The following is an 18,591-nucleotide window of genomic DNA, read 5'->3' on the forward strand; positions in this document are numbered from 1 at the left end:
GACACAGAGGCTATTTAGATGCCATAAGAATAGTTCTGTTGAAATCCCTGTGGACTTCCAAAAAAATCTCTCTTCATGTTGCTTAGTGTTTTGTTGTGTTCAAAGAAAAGCCACTATGCTAGTGGTGAAAGAAGAATAAAACCTAGAAATCCAGCACATTGTGTGGTTTTAGGCTTTATAAAGATGCGGTAGTTGAGCTGAAGTGTATTCTTTGTTTTCTGTAGAGCTATTTTTTTCCAGAAGAAGAAAAAATTATACAGTAAAAGAATAAGCTGTTAGTTTGAGAAAATTGAGATTAACAAACAGCCTTATAACAATATAAAAACATACATGATGATTGAATGCATAAAAGTAAATGTTCGTATTCTACTTTTTTTATGTGTGTGTTTCAGACTAATTTGTGAGTTTGTTACAAATCAGACTTTGCGTTTTGCTGGAGCTGAAGGTTCCCAAACCAATCCAGATGAATTAGCTGAACATTGTTTTTATCTGAATGTTAAATTGATTTGAAAGACAGTATTAACCTAAAAGTGAAGCTTGCTGAATAGCTAACCAGCAATTTTATCAGTAACTAATAACAAAGAATATAGAAAAGTATGTTGTGCTATAACGTTAAAGTGGATATTAGCATGCTATCTGATTTCATGACAATTACAGAGTTTAATTCAAAACATGTATAAAACTGGAAAACAATCTTTTTTTCAAAGACAGCTGTTATTTCCTGTCCAAATGGTTCGTTTAATAGGAAATTTGCATTTGAATCACAGTATGTCAGAAAGACATACTGTGGACCATAATTTTATTTTGAGTAAATATTGCCAGGTTACTTTGCCAAGTTCAGGTAGATGCTGCATGTTCTAAGCAACATATGGTTGTGAATAAAGGAAAGAAACATGTAACAGGAAGGTGTTAAGATTTTGAGTCTGAAAAGCAATACAGTATTTAGATTTTAAAATTTTGCAAATTACTGTATTATCCGTAATTATAGGGAATAAAATCAGAGGGGAATGATTTCTGTTTCTTGGGTAAACCATAATTATCTCCAAATTATTTCCTTGATAACCTTTTTACCAATGAAAAGGAAAATTGTGTTTGCTGGATGATCAGCGTTTAGCTACTATACTTGATATCAGGAGCAGAACATTGAACACAGAGGTCAGAGTTCAGCTTGACAGAGAACCATTCAGCTTTGCTTTGGAATTCTCTAAATACTGTCTGCAAGAACAATAACTAAATTATAAGTGACTTCTGGGAAACTCCAGTTCAAATATGCATTACCAATTTTGTGTTGAATTGTTAGTAATTAATTATATAAGTTTTTATTTTTTGTTTGTAGGAACCAGAATTGGAAGACTCCGCTGTTAATACAACATTGCTGGTGCACTTCTTTGGAAGAGCAGGAAAGGAGAAGCTTCGCTATTCTGAGTTTTGCAGGTAGTGTACAAATACTAGTTGTCATTCATTGATAGTAGTCATTCTTATAAGTTCCATGTTTGAGTAGTGATGAGTTTGTTCCTGTTTGGTCAAACTCATATCAGCCAATGCACATCAATCTGAAGAAAAATGAGGGTTTTTCTACGCAGTGCAGCAAAGCATGATTTGTAAAGTACACTAACAAGCTGCACTCTAATTCCCCTGTGTAGACCTTGTAGACACGATCTAAAAGGTACCTAGTTTGCATTCTGTTTCAAGGGCTATGTTAACACAAACTAGGTACCTTTTAGAGCACACCAGCAGGATCTACATGAGGCAGTTAGAGCATAAGATGATCAAGTACTTTCCAAATCACCCCCCTCCAGTGCACTTTGCTGGCGCTTTGTAGACAAGCCCTGAGAAATTTTGCCTTCCACTGCCACAGTTGCTCTCCCTACTCTCCAGAATAATTTAAATAGTATATTTAAATAGTATGTTTTGTCCCAAAGAATTAGACGGAGCTTTACGAACTTTACATATAGAGGAATCATGTCACCAATTGAAATGTTCTTGCAGTGGAACCATGCAGCTGCCTAACAGTGATTCAGCACAGTATACAATTTTAGGACAGGAAGCGAAGAACACCATATCCATTTGAAACTGCAATGGAATATTGTGAAACATTACTCTCTGAAATGTGTGGCTTCATATCTTTCAATGTGCAAAATATTTTATTCTCTTATGTCACAAAGAATCTCTTTACCATTCTGACCCTGAAAGCCAGAAATTAATGAAAAAAGCTGTAAGAATAATATAAGTCAATCATTCTGTTTATAAAGCACTAGCACAAAATAAGGATTGTAATTATTTAACTAGAGATTCCATTACTTATTGCTATGATGTGCCATTGTTACTAATTGTGTGTGTACGTATGTGTATGCACCCCCTAATCTGTGATGACTGACATACTGGTCATAGCAAATGTTACAAGGCCAAAACAGTCCTTTCTTTGTATGGGGAATGAGGAGACTCCTCACTTGGGCTGTCAAGTGAAGAGCCTCCATAATTTGATCTGGTAATGCCAACAAAATGTAATGGACTCATCTCTCAGTCTTGTAACTTCACCTGTGACCACTACAGATACCCAAAATGGGCTGAAACATCATAGTCACGTTGTGATGTCAGAAAGATGCTCAAGTACACCTCTACCCCGATATAATGCGACCCGATATAACACGAATTCGGATATAACACGGTAAAGCAGTGCTCGGGGGTGGGGGGGCTGCACACTCCAGTGGATCAAAGCAAGTTTGATATAACGCGGTTTCACCTATAACGCAGTAAGATTTTTTGGCTCCTGAGGACAGTGTTATATCAAGGTAGAGGTGTAGATCTTAATGCAGAATCTCTCTTGCCTTGTCCCCTCTCAACTTGACAGCCCAGCAGCATGTGTGACTGGAAGAAATAATCAGAGCTTAAAACATCAACATAGCTTCTTGTGTGTACCCGCAATCCCCAGCTCTTCTGAGTTTTAAAGAAATAACCAGTTAAAACCTCTATTACTGTGGAATATAAATGTCCTGATTTGATGCTAATTGCTGAAACCACATTTGCATGTATACTGTTGAGCACCAAGTTTTTACATCACAACAACTTATGTGCTTTCACACCTAAAAGGGGACAAGATTATTTTCACTAATGTTCCATTTTCTTCAAAGCTAATAGGCAGTTCATAAACTGCTAAAAAAGTAGCAGCATAAAATGGATAGTCTGATTTATGTCCAGCTGCAATGGAGTCAGTCAGCCCTGAACTTAGTAAAAGATGTTGCAATCAGTTGAGGTTTAGGAAAAGCGAGAACAAAAAAGGGGAGAGTGGCATTTCTCCTAACACTATAAAGTGTTTCTACTCCACTGACTGAGACACATATCAGTCTTCAAATAAATAAACAAACTTCTCTCTTTTGAAGCTCTTGACTCAATAGAAGCTAAATGAGTAAAATAAGTTTAGCATGTCTGCAGCTACCTTCTTTATAAATACAGTAGGCCCTCTTAACGAAACAAAGGACAGAGAGCACCAGTAAAAGGTTGTGTTTGCATATGTAGTATAAACTGGAATGCCTCATGTTTTAGATAAAATCCTGCATTGACCCAATGAGGAATGACATTGATAAAACTATGTACCTAGTACATTCAGAAAATGTAGGTTAAAGACCTTTGCCTACCACACAAATAGAGGCCTGTAATCAAAATCAAACTCCCACATCTTGCTCTTAAGCTTTGTGGGATAAGTGTAAGGTTTAATGCAGGTAATTTTTCAACAGTGGCAGTTATTTTTCATAGAGGTGGAATGTGCCTCTTTATCACTGCATATACACTCCATTTACGTTGCCACATGACAGTGAAGTTTGTTTAACACATAGAAAGATGAATAAAAGGATCAGTGTCTTTTTAACCTGTGTGGAGATATCACTTTTCACATGATTTTATTTGCAAGTAAATCAAGCACATCATTTCTGAGTTCCTATTGTTCAAGGAAAATGTGATTTCTATCTGATGGCCTCTCACAACATTTTACCTCACACGGGAAGCTATTGTTAGCTGTTTGATCAAAGTGTCATGCTGTTTTTACAAGACATGACTGATGAGCTATACAGACATAGATCATTGTCAAAAGGAAAAAATAATGATGGTAAATGCTTTTATCATTTTCCAAGTTGTTGCTAGAAAGTCTTTTCACTGATCAGTGCAGCACCTAGAAAAAGTAGGAATGATTAGATTTGATTAAGACACATTAAAACCTGTAACACCAGTTATATATAAAATAATCCATGTGCTTTAGATTTCTCAAAAATAAAAGAGGGAATATGGTGGAATCCTGTTTATCTGATCTAATTGGGACCATGGCCAGATCGGATAATCAAAAAATAAGATAATCCGGAGAATGGGCGGGGCTCGGACTGTCCACCCTGGGAGTGTCAGCCCGAGCCCTGCTGTCCAGTTCGAGTATACAGAGAGCTGGATAATGGAAGCTCAATAAACAGGTTTCTACTGTACTTTCTTCATAAAATTTCACCCTGTTTACAGGCAGGGTCCTGGATCCAGTACCATTCAGTATTTTCATTAAATGACTTGGATAAAGGAGTGGAGAGCATGCTTATAAAATGTGTGGATGACATCAATCTGGGAGGGGTTGTAGCACTTTGGAGGCCAGGATTAGAATTCAAAATGACCTTGACAAATTGGAGAATTGGTCTGAAATCAACAAGATGAAATTCAATAAAGATAAGTGTAAAGTACTAGAAAAGAAAAATCAATTGCACAACTACAAAATGGGGCATAACTGGCTGGGTAATACCGACTGTACTGCAGAAAAGGATCTGGGTGTTATAGTAGATCACAAATTGAATACGAGTCTACAATGTGATGCAGTTGCAAAAAAGGCTAATCATAGTACTTATATCAAGAGGGTAGTTTACACTTGTTCAGAATTTTCCTCTGAGGATTTCAAAGTGCTTTTTATAGGCAGAGGTATTATCCTTCTTTTACAAGTAAGAAAACCAAAACATGGAAAGGCTACATAATAATTGTCCAGAGTGTGACAGTGAGTTAGTGACAGAAATGGGACTAGAACTCGGGTCTGACCCTGTCTATCTAGGTACTTCTATGGCCTCCTCATGGTAGAACCAGAGCACCTCCAAAGTATTTAATAACAGAGAAAACTATAACCATGTATCTCTCTTCCTTCTCAACCAGTAGGAGGAATGGCTTGATTTGTTTCTAGGGAGTTGTTTGTGAGTGTGAGTGAGTGGCTGTGGTTGTACTGAGAACTTGTTGAGGAAAAGCTAAATCAAAGAAGTAGGTTTTACATTTAGCTCTGAAACTGGTGAGCTCCATTATCATTCTTACCTGCAGTAGGAGTGAGTTCAATAGTGTAGGTCCAGCTCCTATGAAAAAGTGAAAATTCTGTGTCCAGCCCTTGTGAGACTCCCTTTACTCACTGATAGTTTCATGATTCTGGTAGAACTCAGCTGTTGTGGATGGTCGAGGGTGCAAAGGGAGAGGTGATCTCACTGGTAGCTCAGGACAGTCCCATAAAGCAGAGAGGTCTTTGAACGTTAGCAATTCCTGAACTGGACTCGGTGTTCTATGGGGAGTCAGTGCAGAGTGGAACACCAAGGTGATGTGTCCATGGTAACCTTTGTTGCTAGGTTAAGAGGGCAGCAGCCTTTGTATCAGTTGGTCCTTTTTCAGGAGATGAGACTTCATTCCTAGATAGGAGTCTTGTAACTGCTAGACAGTGCTGCCTTAGAATGTCGGTGTTGTACAAACATTCTGAAGTACAGAAACAAAATTTAGGAAGGAAAACTTTCCCTAATTTTTCCTTTGTGTTTCATTTTGCTACTTTGTTTACCATAAGGAAAGTACAAAGCTAGCATTGTATTTCAAAATCCCAGGTTGGTGGGTGAATCTCTGAAGCCCTGAGGTTCCCCTAGTTTCACTTTACTTTCACTTCCATTTAAAAGTGAGTTACCAAGGATTTTTAGGCACTCTATCTTTCTATGTAGGTGACAAGTACCTTGCAAAATGGGTCCCAGTCCTGACTGGGGATTCTGGATGCTACCATATCTCAAATAATTAATAACAAATTTGGCTGTTGGTCTTAAACATGTGCATTTTGAAGAATATGGATAACAAGCTAGATGAAATAAAGTACTGTCTTCTCCCTGCCTCCTTCCCTCTTGTAAATTATTGATTTCTCTTATACATTTTTTAAACTCTGCCCTTGATTCTGATTACTTTTACACAACTGTAACAGAAATTTCCTTGACTGCAGTGGATTAATCTGGATTTACACTGAGTATCTGAGGTCAGAATCTTGCACTCTATTCCTATGGTGAAATCCTGGCCCTACTGAAGTCAATGGCAAAGCTCCCATTGATTTCAGTGGAGCTAGGATTTCACCCCTAAAGTTTATTTTGTCCCTTCCTAATGTTTTCTCAAAACTAAGCACTGTTTAGGGGATCTTAACTCTCTCTAGCTGTGAATCATTATTTTGAACAAATTTCTATGTACCTGTTTTTCTAGCAGGTACATAGAAAAACACCCGCAATCAAGTGTCTTAGTCATATAAATGTGATCAAGCTACCAAGATTTCCTTCCTAGCTAGATACTTTTCAAAAAGTGTTACTAAAAAATAAAAAAAACTCATTAGGCTTTTTAGCTCTCACATCTGGTAATAAAAATGCCCTGATGTGATGAGTCATACACTGGTAACTCAAAATATGGGGAAATATCACATCTGAATTTTAAATTGCATTGTTCAGCTGCTGCTCTGAGAAATATTTGGTACTGCATGAAATCTTCCCACTCCAGCACGTCAAGAGTAAACCTACTAGCTTGAAATGCAATACTTACTGAATTCCTTACATCTAAATAGATAATCCACCCCATTTGGGGGGGGGGGGGATGGTTGGCTGGCCCCGCTGCAGGAAGAATGCTCTGTCCTCAAAGGGAGGTGGAGGGGAGAGAGCCCATGCCTGAGAGAAAGTTTTATATAACAAATTATTGTAACAATTCATAGACCTTTACTCTCTTTTAACCAATTCAGCTTGCAATTAAAGTAAATTTGTACACCCAAGTATCACAACCACATCTCCAGCTCCGTGGGTCAGGAGGGATGCTGCCACTGCGAGAAGGAGGGGAGCACATGCCTGAAAATGCCAGACTCCCCCTTCTCCTCAGATTCACGGCGTCCTGTTGGCTGGCTGAGGTTGAGTGGGAGCTGATTGGCCCCTGTGCTCCCCCAACAATTTAAACTTTTCCCTGGGCTCCTTGCCTCTTTGCCTACCCTGCCCTCCTCTCTTTAGTTGTAGATAGCAAGCTGTATTTCCAGGATACCGTGGACCTGACTGGTTGCCTGTGTTTTGGGATAAGAAAATAATTTTTTCCCGTTGGCAAAATTGATAGAGGTCTGGTGGATGTTTTGCCCTCCTCACAGCAAATTGTGGAAGCACAGCTGAGGTAAAGAAGAATAGGATTTGGAGGTCTAATTTTAAAAGCTATTATAGGAATGTGTAGTTTGTCACAACTTGCAGCCTGTATCTAGTGCAGATAAGAGCTAAAAGGGCCAGCTCCCAGAGATAAATGAGACCCAGGATTTTTGCTGGTGAATCTTGTGCCTCTGGGGAGAAGGGAGACCTGAAGTCTTCGCAGACTGAGGTCCCCACTTGAATACTCTCTATTCCCCCTCAAGGGTGGGAGAGCTAGAGGACTCAGAACAAGCTGCGTCCTGGGGTCTACCCCATGTTATTGCTTATATGGTGGGAGACCTCTAACTCCACACTGGAGCCAGTTAAATGATATGTGAGATGGGCTGAATATATACCACCCCACCCAGTGTTGAGTTGATGAAGTTGTAGCCTACTGCTTAAAATCCATTCCAGTGTCTGTCTTTCTTTCACCGGCATGTCCTGAGCAATGAAGCATTATTCATGCACCCTCTTGCTTATGCAGCACTAATTATGTGGAGGAAAATACAAGAGAGAGCTTATGTTGCAAAGGCAATCTTGACATATCCCCCTACAGACAACACAGAGCTCCAAGCTGCTAATTGTCCAAGTGATCTCATTAAAAGAACTAAAGATAGCTCTACTGACTAAAATGCCTTAGATTCAAGAAAGAATTCAAATACAATGAGGCCATGCAAACACTGATAAGCAAAGGAGCCTCTACCAGTATTTGCTGCACAGTCACTTTCCTTGCTACTCTAGTCTCCAAGTAATTACTTTGTCCTAGTATAAATGTATTTATTTCAGCCTCTCTATAGTTATTGCAACTCAATAAAACCAAGTTCTTGTTAGAACCTGTGGACATTGAGAAGAAAGCACAGGGAGAGACAAATTGTTGGGAATAAGTGCCCTTTTATCTTATATTTCCAATAAAAATGTAACTACTTAGGGATGTGGGCAACAGAAATAAAATGACAATTAACAAAATAGGAAAGAAAAGATATTTGGAAATTCTGTTAAGTGTGTGACAGCTCCCCAGATTCCTAGATTTTAAGGCCAGAAATGAACCCTCCCCACCCCCCCTCCTGTGATTATCTCATCCAAAATAAGGAGACTCAAAGCCACATTTATATTTACAGTTGTAGTTTCTATTGCTGCCAATTGTAGCCTGTTTCATGGATCTTTTATGGTGGAAATAATCTCCTAAATCCCTTAATGTTCATGCCTTCCTACATCAGATTGTGCTCTTGTTTTTTGTCTTGCCACCTTCCCAAATAACTGTGACATCATATTTTCTGTAACTTTCAGCACTGTTTTCATGCCAATCATATTCCCTCTTAATCCATTTTCTAATAAATATTTACCTGATTTACCAAGCCTCTCATAACCTCTGAGGCCTTTAATTACCATTCCCCTGTGCTGCCCTGTATTGATGGTTTTAAGTTTCTTTTTTCTATCACCTTTTCATGATCAGGAATCTTGTGGCTTGACTGTTAGGGTATAATATCGTTAGCCATTGTCCAATTCTCTCATTCCTCAATTTTTAACATTAAATTGCATAAACCACATATTAGTCCATAACCTATATTTACCAGGTCAGTCCCTTTGCATGAAATTATCTTGTTACTGGCTGGCCATCACATAATCTTTATATATGCATACACACTTTGCTGCATATTCTCTTCTCTGGGTAATTGTTGTTCACTAGTGTAACACTGACTGCAACATCCATGAATGTACATAGACTTAGAGAGCACCCTAGTGGTATAATTACTGAAACCCAGCATTGAAACATTTACATGCACAGGTAAAACTGTATCTTTGACATATTAAACAGTTAACATGATTGTAATATTTATAGGTGGGTAGTTATAGATTTTAAAATGTTACTATTTCTTCTACTGAGTTGAGTAACTAGTTTAGTATTAATAGTACTAACTTGTGGTTATTTTATGTATTTCTTTACATTTAGATTTATGGAAAATTTACAAACAGAGGTGCAAGAAATGGAATTCATACAGTTTTCAAGGGGTCTGAACTTCATGAGAAAAGAGGACTTTGCAGAATGGTTATTGTATTTCACTGATGAGGAAAACAATGAAATTTACTGGCAAAATGTGAAAGAGAGAATCCAAGCAGGAGAGGTTGGTACATAGAATATATTATTTTTGTTTTGCTTTCTTATTTTAAGTTCAAGTGCAAGTTTCTAATTAGATAAGTATATACCAAAAATGTGGTTATTTTCAAATAGAGGAATTCTTGCAACCTTTCAGATTTAATTTTGCTATCCATAAACATGATGATCGTTTGATAACTAGAAAATAGAAATATTAAAGGTGATAACCACAGTAATATCTAAATACTAGAACTCTAAGGAAATAGACCTACTTGTTTCTGGATTTAGTATCTAACAAACCTAATTTGAATTATTTGGTACTCTAGAATATCAGCTTGGATGAATTCAAGACATTTTGCCAGTTTACAAATCGCTTAGAAGACTTTTCTATTGCCATGCAAATGTTTACTGTAGCTAATCGTCCTGTTAAATTGGGTAAGTAGTAGAAAGTATACTGCATAGAGATTGTGTGAATAAGTTATCTCAAACATTAGCATTGTCGACTCCAACAATTATAATATTAAAATTGTATTACAAATTAATTTAACTTGCACAAAGAATAGTAGCATTTATAACCACAAGTTGTTCAGATTTCTAAATTCTGATGTGTGTTGTAATATAGTATACACAGAATCACCCACAAGAGTTTGAACTTATTTAGTGATACCTAAGTGTATCTGACTGGGGTTGTGGGGCGGGGGGGGGGGGGCACACTGGGGTTACTCGGGGCAAAGTGCAAAGAATGGGGCAGACAATCCCCAAAGCTGGTGGATATTCCAATACTTAGATTTGCCAAGATAGCACAAAACAGCTTCTATATCTTATTGGTTACGCAGAAATCAAAACAAAGTTCCCTTAAAAGTAACTCATCCTTTGGGCTCCCTCCCAGACAGCTAAGTTAAATATGAAAGTTCTACCAATCCCAAAGGATCGGACACAATACCTCCCAAGTTAATGAATATTCCAGATCTTACCCAAATACACGCTACAGCCAATTCTTATTAACTTAATTAAAATTTATTAAAAAGAAAAGAGTGAGTATTGGTTAAAAGATCAGTATACATACAGACATGAGTACAGTTCTGAGATCAGTTTCGTAGTACAAATGGTGAGCTTTGGAGTTACAAGAGTTCTTAGAATTAGTCCGTAGATTCAGTCCAATGTTCATATCCAGGGTGATCCAGGTGGGACAAGAGATCTCAGTCTTAGGACTTAAGCTTCCCTTGCATAAAGCATCAAGCAGATCTGAGATAAAAAGGATCAGGACCCAAAGGTTTTTTTTATACAGTTCCAGGCCTTCTCTTGACAGCTTGGAGTCCTTAGGTGAACATTAGGCAATCATCCAGACTGAAGTAGACCTATTTCCTAAGCATCACCAGATTAACATAAGGCAGTTGCCTGTTTTCCACCATTTGCAGGTGATTTGCTATATACTTCAAAGAGAAATCAATACAGTGATATCACTATATTTATAGTTCATTTAAATGGTAAGATCTCCTTTTGATCTCTGAATTAAGAGAATACAGCATAGACACAAACTGTTCAATTACATTGTTAACCTCTGACAATATATATGTAAGCCAGAGCCAAATTAACTCTCCTGCGGGCCTGGGGCTATTAGATTTTTGGGGTCCCTGTATACAAGTCTTTTTTCCTGGAATGGGGCTGGGGCAGGGTATTGAGATGCAGGGCGGGTGCGGGGTCTGGGAGGGAGTTTGAGTACAGGAGGGGGATTCTCATCTGGGGCAGGGGTTGGGGTGGAGGAGAGGGTGCGAGGTGCAAGCTCCAGCCAGGCAGCGTGGGGCCAGAGCATGCAGGCAGCCTGTCTGTGATTTATTTTTGTAGGGTCCCCCTTGAGCTGGGGCCCTGGGTTGCAGCCCCTAAAGCCCCTGCCTTAATCCGGCCCTGATGTAAACACACACAAACACAAACATTATCTACCAATATGTCCCTAAAGGTTGAATTTGGGTCATTTATCCTGCAGGATACTTTTTTATTCCTGGTCGATTATCCCATTTCTTATTAAAAATTTCACTATTCATCTGTGCTAGCCTGCCATGGACTGACTGTTTCAGAGTAGTTTAGATAGAGCTTATGCTCTAATAAATTTGTTAGTCTCTAAGGTGCCACAAGTACTCCTGTTCTTTTTATGGACTGACTGTGTGGACTCTGCTGATGTGCATTAGCAGTTTGTTAAGGTGCTTTGATTCAGTCCTCTTTGAAATAGGAGTAATCAAAGTGCATTAATGAACTGTTAATTCACCTCAGCAGGGTGCATGCGGACAGTTACTCAGCGGCATGCTAGTACAGGGTAGATTAACACCCCAGCTTGCCCTAAACTAACTGTTTGTGTTGACAAACCCTTATTGGCTGAACTTAAGTTACTGCTTAAACCAACTAGTTTGTGTCACTGAGAATTAAGTCATGAGTAGCACTTCCTCTAATGTGCTTTAGAACTAGCTGGGTTTATCTTGGGTGACCAACAGCATTCATTTGTGAATATGGGGCTCCGTTTTAGTATCTGGACCTCCTAGTAGGAGCAGTGTGCTATAAATGGAAGGAGCACCCCATAAAAATACATAAAACTACTATTTCTTCATTATTCTTCTCCAAATCCCTCCTTAAAACACCTCTCGTCCATGATGCCTATAAAACGTTTGGCCTAGGCTAGGCAGTTTGTGTGCTGTGATTGCTGCTTATTGTATTAAGCATAATCATTTCTGTGTTATCCAGTCCTCCACATTCCTCCTCACCTCCTCCCCACCCCCAGATACTTTTTGTAGCTGTGTGTTGTTTCTTATGTGCTAAGACTATAAGTTCTTTGGGGCGGGATCTGCTTTTTTTATTACATGTATATACAGCCTGAAGCACAACAGGACCCTGGGCCCTGGCCGGGATCTCTCGGCAGTACCACAATACACATAAAAATGTGAAAAGAGGATGGCAAAAGAGAGAGGGGAAAATGGAGGCCCAGAATGGTATAGTGGCTGCTTCTTCCATGAATTCCATTAAACCTTCCTCTCTTCCACTCATTCAAGAAAGGGCAGACCAGTTCCTAAAGCCTCCTTCAAAAACCAACCAAAAAGCATATAAACCTGTGTGCTGTAAACGCACTTTTTAGTGGCTGATAGTTACTGGCTGTTAAAAAAAAAAAAAAAAAAATAGCTGAGGGGGTTGTCAATTGAAGTGAAGTGTGTCTTTGAAAAAAATGCCTTATAGACAAAGATTTTAATATGGAATTATTTAGCATTAGACTGATTCCAAATAAAATGTTAGTATTTTTATAAGACCTTTGTGGGTTAAGTCCTTGCAATCTACATACACAGGTGTATGCCAAAAGTAGTTATTTCTTTTAATATGCAGCTATTTTCAGCAAATATTAATGATTACCATTTGTTCTTGTTGCTTCAGAAGAAATCATTTATTTTAAAAACTCATAATACAAGCAGCAAAGATTGCATTGAAATACAAAGCAAGCTCAAGAGCATGTGGTTTGAGGTCTTCTAATATAATTTATTAGTTCACACATCCCAAATACCATAGGTTAGGATACCCAGAAGACATCATAAATTGGTACAGAATCCCACTATTTATGTATGTTTAGTTTTTCTTCATGTCTCTGTAATGTGTTATTACACATTGTGTAATTAACATTAACATTATGTTTTTACTAGCTGAGTTCAAGAGAGCTGTGAAAGTGGCAACAGGACAGGAGCTCTCAGACAATGTTTTGGACACAGTCTTCAAGATCTTTGATTTAGATGGAGATAATTGCCTCAGCCATGGAGAGTTTCTGGGAGTATTAAAGAACAGGATGTATCGAGGCTTAAGGGTAACAAAACCAGAGTTGTCTAAAATCTGCAATGAAAGTATTTAACAGCCTTTAAATTACACAAAAAATATTAACATTGGGAATTTTTAATTCTACTGTGTTAACATTTGTAGAAGTGAAGGCAAAACTAGTTGATAGAGAAAAAACATTAAAAACTGATGATTCCTACTAATAATAATTATTGAAGAAAAATGACCCTATTACCTTGCATGCACATTGCTCCTAAACATTCAGATGCTTCTGAAGGATATGGAGATCCTGAGAATGTCTTTCTGACATGAACTGAGGAACTCTCTGAAGCAGGCATCTCAGAGAAGAAACTCCCACTGAGTTTGTAATAAGTGTACCTGCACACCAGTCATGCTGAGTATGCTTCCCCTTTCGTATCACTCCGCCCAGGTTAACATCCTGGGATACATCGGCATTTTATGCAGCAAATTGATTTCTCTTATTAGAGTCTATAATCTGAATTTATCATTCTAATTGGAGTATCTCTTATAGGATAAGTATTAGCTCATTGGTGGTATATAAGAGAAACTGGGAATTTCTAACATCCATAATGTGAGGAAGAGCAGATATTTGGTAAACTGGCCTCTCAATGATATTTTTGTTTTATTTGGGGGAATGTAAACTTGTTCAGCATTTATTTTAATTCTTTATATTATGTAACTGTTATAGTTAAAGCTAAACATGAACCAGTATGCCAGATCTGAACTCCCTGATCAATGGAAAAGTTTGAATCCAGACTGGAACTGTAGTTTGGACCCAATACTAATTATAATGAAATTTTCCACCAGGAGAAAAAAGACCTTCACCAGCCAATCAAGATTAGCTGTCCACCTGTCTGAGAAACACAGGCTGTGCAGCAAAATAAGAGGATTTCAGGATATTGAGGAATCCTGAATGCTGATTGGCTGGTGTGGATGTAATGTTGTGCTAATTCTGATACTCAGTATTATCCATACAAACTGTGGAAGGGTAGCATTATGGTGCAGCTATGCTTTCGTGTGTTGAACAGCCATAATAGAGGGAATGTATTTTATATGTAAAGATGGAACAAAACTATGTAACTTTGTTGTTATTGTTGATAACAGGTACCACAACAGCAAGGGGTACAAGGATACTGGAAGTGTGTGAAAAGAGAAAGCATTAAAGGAGCAAAAGAAGTCTGGAAGCAAACTGGGAAAAGCCCTTTCTAAATAAGTTACTTGTTCTTTTATTACTATAAATGTCAGAGGTTGCGGATTTCATGTATTTTTGTTTATATGCTGGCTAAATCATGTGTAAATTTTTATGCAACTTAAATATTTAATGAATCCAATTTCTGATACAATAATTTTACAGTATTTATCAGTGTAATCAGGTTTGCCTGTGGAACTGTTATGACATCTAGCTTCCATACAAAAGTATACTCATTCCAGGAAATGCTAAAGTTTACAAAAATGGACATCAGCAGAATTCTTGTGTGGGGACTGGCCTTGCTCTCTAGCATGTTGGATACCTGAGTTTTAGTACTGGTCACTTGCTGAATGTGCTGCAGAAATAGCATTTATAACCTGAGAATGGAAGACCAGTAATACAGCAATATAGTCCAACCCAGAATGTACCTACCACTTTTCCTTTATAGGGATTGGGGGTTACAAAGGCACAGACTACCTGCACAATCCCTAAGAGATGCAAGATTTTGGTATCAAAAAGGAAAGCTTGACTGTATTGTTTTGTGTGTCATCACTATTATGAACTGCCCGTAATCCATATGAATGTACTTTTGTTTGCTGTCTTGGTAATAGGATTAACATATCTCAATCAAAACTGGAAATTTAAGACTGTTTACAGAGGCTTTGAAAATTGTAAACTCTTTGTGAAAGTGAATAGGCTCCTTAAGACCTCCTCAACAAACAGAATAAATTAGAAAATTGAAGTAAATACCTTTGTCATTTTTTAAGATTGTATTCAGTATTGCTTGCAGTCGTCTTAATCATTTTGCTTTAGTCATAACTTGGTGGTTCAGTGTTTAACAAACCGAACATTCCCTTTGTCCATCTTTGTCCTACAATTATTTGTAACTGTTTTTTTTATCTGAACAAAGGTGTCATAGTGAGACTACATTATCTCAGGAGCCCAAGGTTACCAAGGCAGCGTCATATAAGTACAGAGATAAATAAAAAGTAAAGTATTTATTACCCCAGAATACAAACAACATATAATGAGATACAAGCCCTTAAATAGTGACAGAAGGAACAAGTTAATGTGTATGTGTAATATATTTTCGGATGTTTCCTTTGGCTCTGAGACAAGATTAGCCTTCCTGCCCAGTCCACTGAAGGCTGGAAACTAGTCTTGTTTATAAAGGCTCCAGGCTTCTCACCCCATTTCCTAGCTTGTCCCAACCAGAGTAGAAAGTTTAGCCTTCCAAAATGGCTGCCTTTGTTGTACTAACACTTCCCAGCCTGTCTTGTGAGCATGTCTCAGAAAAGGCAGGCTGTGAGCAAATACCTGCCCTCATTTTAAACATGACTGTCCACCAGTCTCCAGGTAGTTTTCTCTTCACTGCATTGGCTTGGAAGCTCCTTTCCTTCCCTGGGCCTTACAGAGGAGTTAGCTACCAGGACTACCCTGAGATGGAGAACACCAAGGACCCCTAATATGAGATCATCAAGATCATCACTACTCACCCTAGAAGAGGTAATAGACCAATACTTAAAGAAACCATTGCTCAATGATGGTGCCCTCCCAGCCTTCCAAACAGTGTTATTTGCTAAGCATGCTAACTGAGACGCTAGGGAGAAAACAGCAATGCCACCTGTCAGCTACCAGTATCCTGCATCACTCTGTCATACTTCTGACTATGGCATGGTTAAAGAGATAACACTTGTACTCCTGTTGTCTATGGACATGAAGAGGTCATCCAGCAGAGCAGCATCATACCCTTCCTGCATGGTCTTTCTTAAGAATCAGATACCAATGACGACTCCTGTTCTGCCTCCAGGAAGCTACAGGGCTGATATGAAACACTCGGAAATGTCTCAGTTCCTTTCTCAGAAACTGAACCCACAGAGTTGTTATGGACAACAAGAAGATTTCTGTTTTTAAATATTTGGGAGATGCTCAGATATTGTGATGATGGGAGGCCATAACTACCTAAGTGGAAGATAGCTAACGGGGCTAGGGCACTGTTTTGACAGCAGCCAAAAAAAACAAAATAAATAAACCATGTGAAGATTTCTCCTTATAGCCACAGGAAGTTCCAGCCCACCATGCTCCCAAAGCACCCCTCCTAGGACATTGAAAACAGAGCCAGGAAAAACAGGACATAACCAAACAGCCTCATGTTTCCCCAAGATACTTTCTCCCATATTACAAAGGAGAAGCGCTCAGGTTCTGGCTTTAATGCAGGAACCCTTTGGATTTGCTATATTTATTTATAATTTTAGCCCATAAAAGTTGCAATTTGGGGTATAAAGGTTACTTGCTTTCATTTTTATCCTGTGACTTGTTAACAAATTTTTCAATATTCTATTTTAATTTTTTGGTGTGTGGCTTCTTTTGGTTACTAAACGTGTTATTTTTTATGACTACTTTATGAAAAATAAATTGGTTCAGCTCTGTCATCTCTAGAAGTTTAATGCCTTTTTTGTATCTGGGTGTATGCAATCAGCAATGTCAGGTCTTGGCAGCAAGTTAGTAAAAAGTGAGGTTTCAAATTAGAGTCATTTTTAGCAGAGTTTCTAAGAAGTTACATATAAAGGTAAAGGAAAATGAGAGCTGTAGCATCTTTATTTCCTACAGATGAACAGTGAAATTTTTAATAAGAAATGGAATAATTGACCAGGAATAAAAATCCATCTGATGAAAATGTTTTCATAGACCTGACCCTGCAAGTACCCGATGGATATGTCTGCACAGCATTTTGGAGTGAATCTCCCAGCCCGTGTTGACAGACTCAGGTTAGTAGGGCTCATGCTGGCTGTATGCACAGTAGTTTGAAATTGCAGTTTGGGATGGAGGTCAGGCTCTGGAGCTCGAGCTGCAACTTCCAAGTGCTGTCTATGCCGCTGTTTTTAGAGCGTGAGCATGAACCCTGCTCATGTGAGTCTGTCAACTCGGGCTGCAAGGCTTGCTCCAAAATGCTGTGTAGATAGACCCACTGAGAACTCCCATTGAAGTCAAAGGAGGCCCATGCATGAGGGCTTGAAGGATTGGGCTTGGTGTTTAATTGTTTTTAAATCTATTTTTAATTTGCCTTCATTAATAGTTTTTTAAACAATCTTAAATTAACATCATAAATTGAAAATGTTATTCAGGTGAACAGTTACATCATCCTTTCCTTATTAAGCAATCCACAGTTGGTTTTTTAAAACTTAATTTAGCTCTCAAGGGAACTAACACAGCTGCAGTAACTGTATAGTCTGTTTTAAAACTGTATGTCAGCATAACTCAACATATAATTTCTAACCAAATACAATTTATATAAATATCTATGCGTGAAGCCACTGTATTAGTTAAACATGAGAATTACTTCTTTAATCAGTTCTTACTTTTATAGTCTCCTGGCTATGAACAGCAATTCATAGAAAACTTAATACAGTGTAATAGAATTTGAAAAATATCCTTCAAAATATTGGTTATATACTATGGTGAGAGGTGGTATCGAAAAATGCTAAGGTACGTACTTTTTGTTACTGTGGTGCCAAAGGCTGGCTTCACACCTTTGCAAAAAGCACAAAGATTAGTTAAGTGTTCTTTATATTATAATTTTATGTGCGTCTGTTTACTGTTACCAGTTATGATACACCTCTGTTTGCTAGGCACTGCAAGTGTTTGGTATAGAAACACAAAACCATGTGAAATTCAGTTTTAGTATGTATCCAAACACACGAGAATGTTTAGCCTGAACCAGTTTTGAACCTTGCAGCAAAATTTTCTGCTATCACTGAAAAGGAACAAACATGGAGTTCTACAGTTTCATTTTAGTTTGGTAATAAAATTTTGAGTGAATCATAACTCTTCTGAGACTTCACCAATACATAGCTAATGCAATAGAGCTGAACAAAATGAATGCAATGCAGTAGTGAACAAACCTAGGTTTTGTTTAGAGGTTCATTTTTGCTGTGAGGGTGTATACAAACCAATTCCCAAAAGTGAAACGCCTGAAGCCTTCTAATAAATTGGATGATACCCATGTAGACCAAATCTAGTAATTTTTTTAATGAGCTCTAACA

General features: G+C 38.1%; 1 protein-coding gene across 2 annotated transcripts in view; it reads left to right on the forward strand.

Annotated features, from left to right (window-relative positions):
- The window catches only part of MICU2 (mitochondrial calcium uptake 2), a 252,718-nt gene extending 237,423 nt beyond the window's left edge, over window positions 1-15,295 (forward strand). For both annotated transcript variants that reach the window (XM_005304375.5, XM_005304376.4), the window contains 5 exons: window positions 1,337-1,434; window positions 9,394-9,565; window positions 9,864-9,972; window positions 13,212-13,369; window positions 14,464-15,295. In XM_005304375.5, the coding sequence (XP_005304432.1) occupies window positions 1,337-1,434; window positions 9,394-9,565; window positions 9,864-9,972; window positions 13,212-13,369; window positions 14,464-14,568 (642 nt within the window). In that variant the 3' untranslated portion in view covers window positions 14,569-15,295. The remainder of the gene's footprint in view (window positions 1-1,336; window positions 1,435-9,393; window positions 9,566-9,863; window positions 9,973-13,211; window positions 13,370-14,463) is intronic.
- Window positions 15,296-18,591: the final 3,296 nt, after the last annotated feature.

This window comes from Chrysemys picta, chromosome 1, assembly GCF_011386835.1.
Source record: "Chrysemys picta bellii isolate R12L10 chromosome 1, ASM1138683v2, whole genome shotgun sequence".
Lineage (NCBI taxonomy): Eukaryota > Metazoa > Chordata > Testudines > Emydidae > Chrysemys > Chrysemys picta.